The sequence below is a fragment of the Octopus bimaculoides genome, chromosome 29 (assembly GCF_001194135.2).
Source record: "Octopus bimaculoides isolate UCB-OBI-ISO-001 chromosome 29, ASM119413v2, whole genome shotgun sequence".
Taxonomy (NCBI): Eukaryota; Metazoa; Mollusca; class Cephalopoda; order Octopoda; family Octopodidae; genus Octopus; species Octopus bimaculoides.
Window position 1 is genome coordinate 1,771,046 of NC_069009.1, and position 1,255 is coordinate 1,772,300.

The 1,255-nt window shown below is 38.6% G+C and overlaps 1 protein-coding gene across 1 annotated transcript in view; it reads left to right on the plus strand.

The window, feature by feature from the left end:
* LOC106869542 (uncharacterized) overlaps positions 1–1,255 on the plus strand; it is a 26,100-nt gene that overhangs the window by 21,450 nt on the left and 3,395 nt on the right. The window contains exon 15 of the mRNA XM_052977825.1: positions 884–1,016. Within this exon, the coding sequence (XP_052833785.1) occupies positions 884–1,016 (133 nt within the window). The remainder of the gene's footprint in view (positions 1–883; positions 1,017–1,255) is intronic.

Below are 1,255 nucleotides of genomic sequence, written 5' to 3' on the forward strand. Positions count from 1 at the left end.
ATATATATATATATATATATATATATATATATAATCCAAAAGAGTTAGGGGTTGAGGATCCAACCCACTAAGAGGGATAGTATCTATCCAATATACTGCTGGAAGGGTACCCAATTATTGTTACACTAATGTTATACCAAGTGCAATAAGTGGGTACGGGTAAAAGGGGGTTATTTTACCCTAAATTTATATAGCAATAAGAAAATGGAGGAGAATGTGAGGTACTCATCAACTTGCAGGCACTATATTCCATTGATTAACCTGTTAGTTATAAAATAAACAGATTAATCAACAGAATACAGTGTCTGCAAGTACCTCATGTTCCCCTCCATTTTCTTATTGCTATATATATATATATATATATATATATACATGATGGGCTTCTTTCAGTTTCCGTCTACCAAATCCAATCACAAGGCTTTGGTCGGCCCGAGGCTATAGTAGAAGACACTTGCCCAAGGTGCCACGCAGTGGGACTGAACCCAGAACCATGTGGTTGGTAAGCAAGCTACTTACCACACAGCCACTCCTACGCCTATAACACTCTTCAGCTTCTGCGATTGCTTGAAGATGGCTCTAGAACCTGGTGTATGCATTTCTTCACTGTGGCCCTGCGAAGATCTTCCAACACCTTGATCTTGGTCACCAGCTTGGCATTCATATTGTATGCTGAGTGGTTGGTGTCTTTCTCAACCATGCCCCCCACACATAATAATCTACGGGATTAGAATAGGGGAAATTACGGGACCAAAAATTAGGGTATGTGAAAACAAAAATTCCCAGATCACGCTACACCTTATAATATACTCACAGATGCTTTTCCTATTTATTGTACTCCCTAATAATACTCATATATACTCCTCTCGGCCCTTCGTTCACGCAGTATTCACCTGGAAGGATTTGAACCCATGGAGTCTGTCATAGAGGTCAACATTCTCAATGGGGATCGAACCCTTGTTACTCTGAGTAGTTCAACGCAGAACATCCAGCCAGGAACCAGAGTGTTTCATCTATATGTGAGTACTTCCAGATTTGTGGTGGTCACCACATTTAGCCATCTTCCTGTCTTCTGAGTCATTATGCTGTTTCTCTCTCTCTCTCTTTCTCTCCCTCACACTCTTTCAGTTGCTATATATGTATATGTGTGTGTGTGTGTGTATGTATATATATATATATATATATATATATATATATATGTATGTGTGTGTGTGTATAATATGTGTGTATATATACATACACATCTTTATATATATAC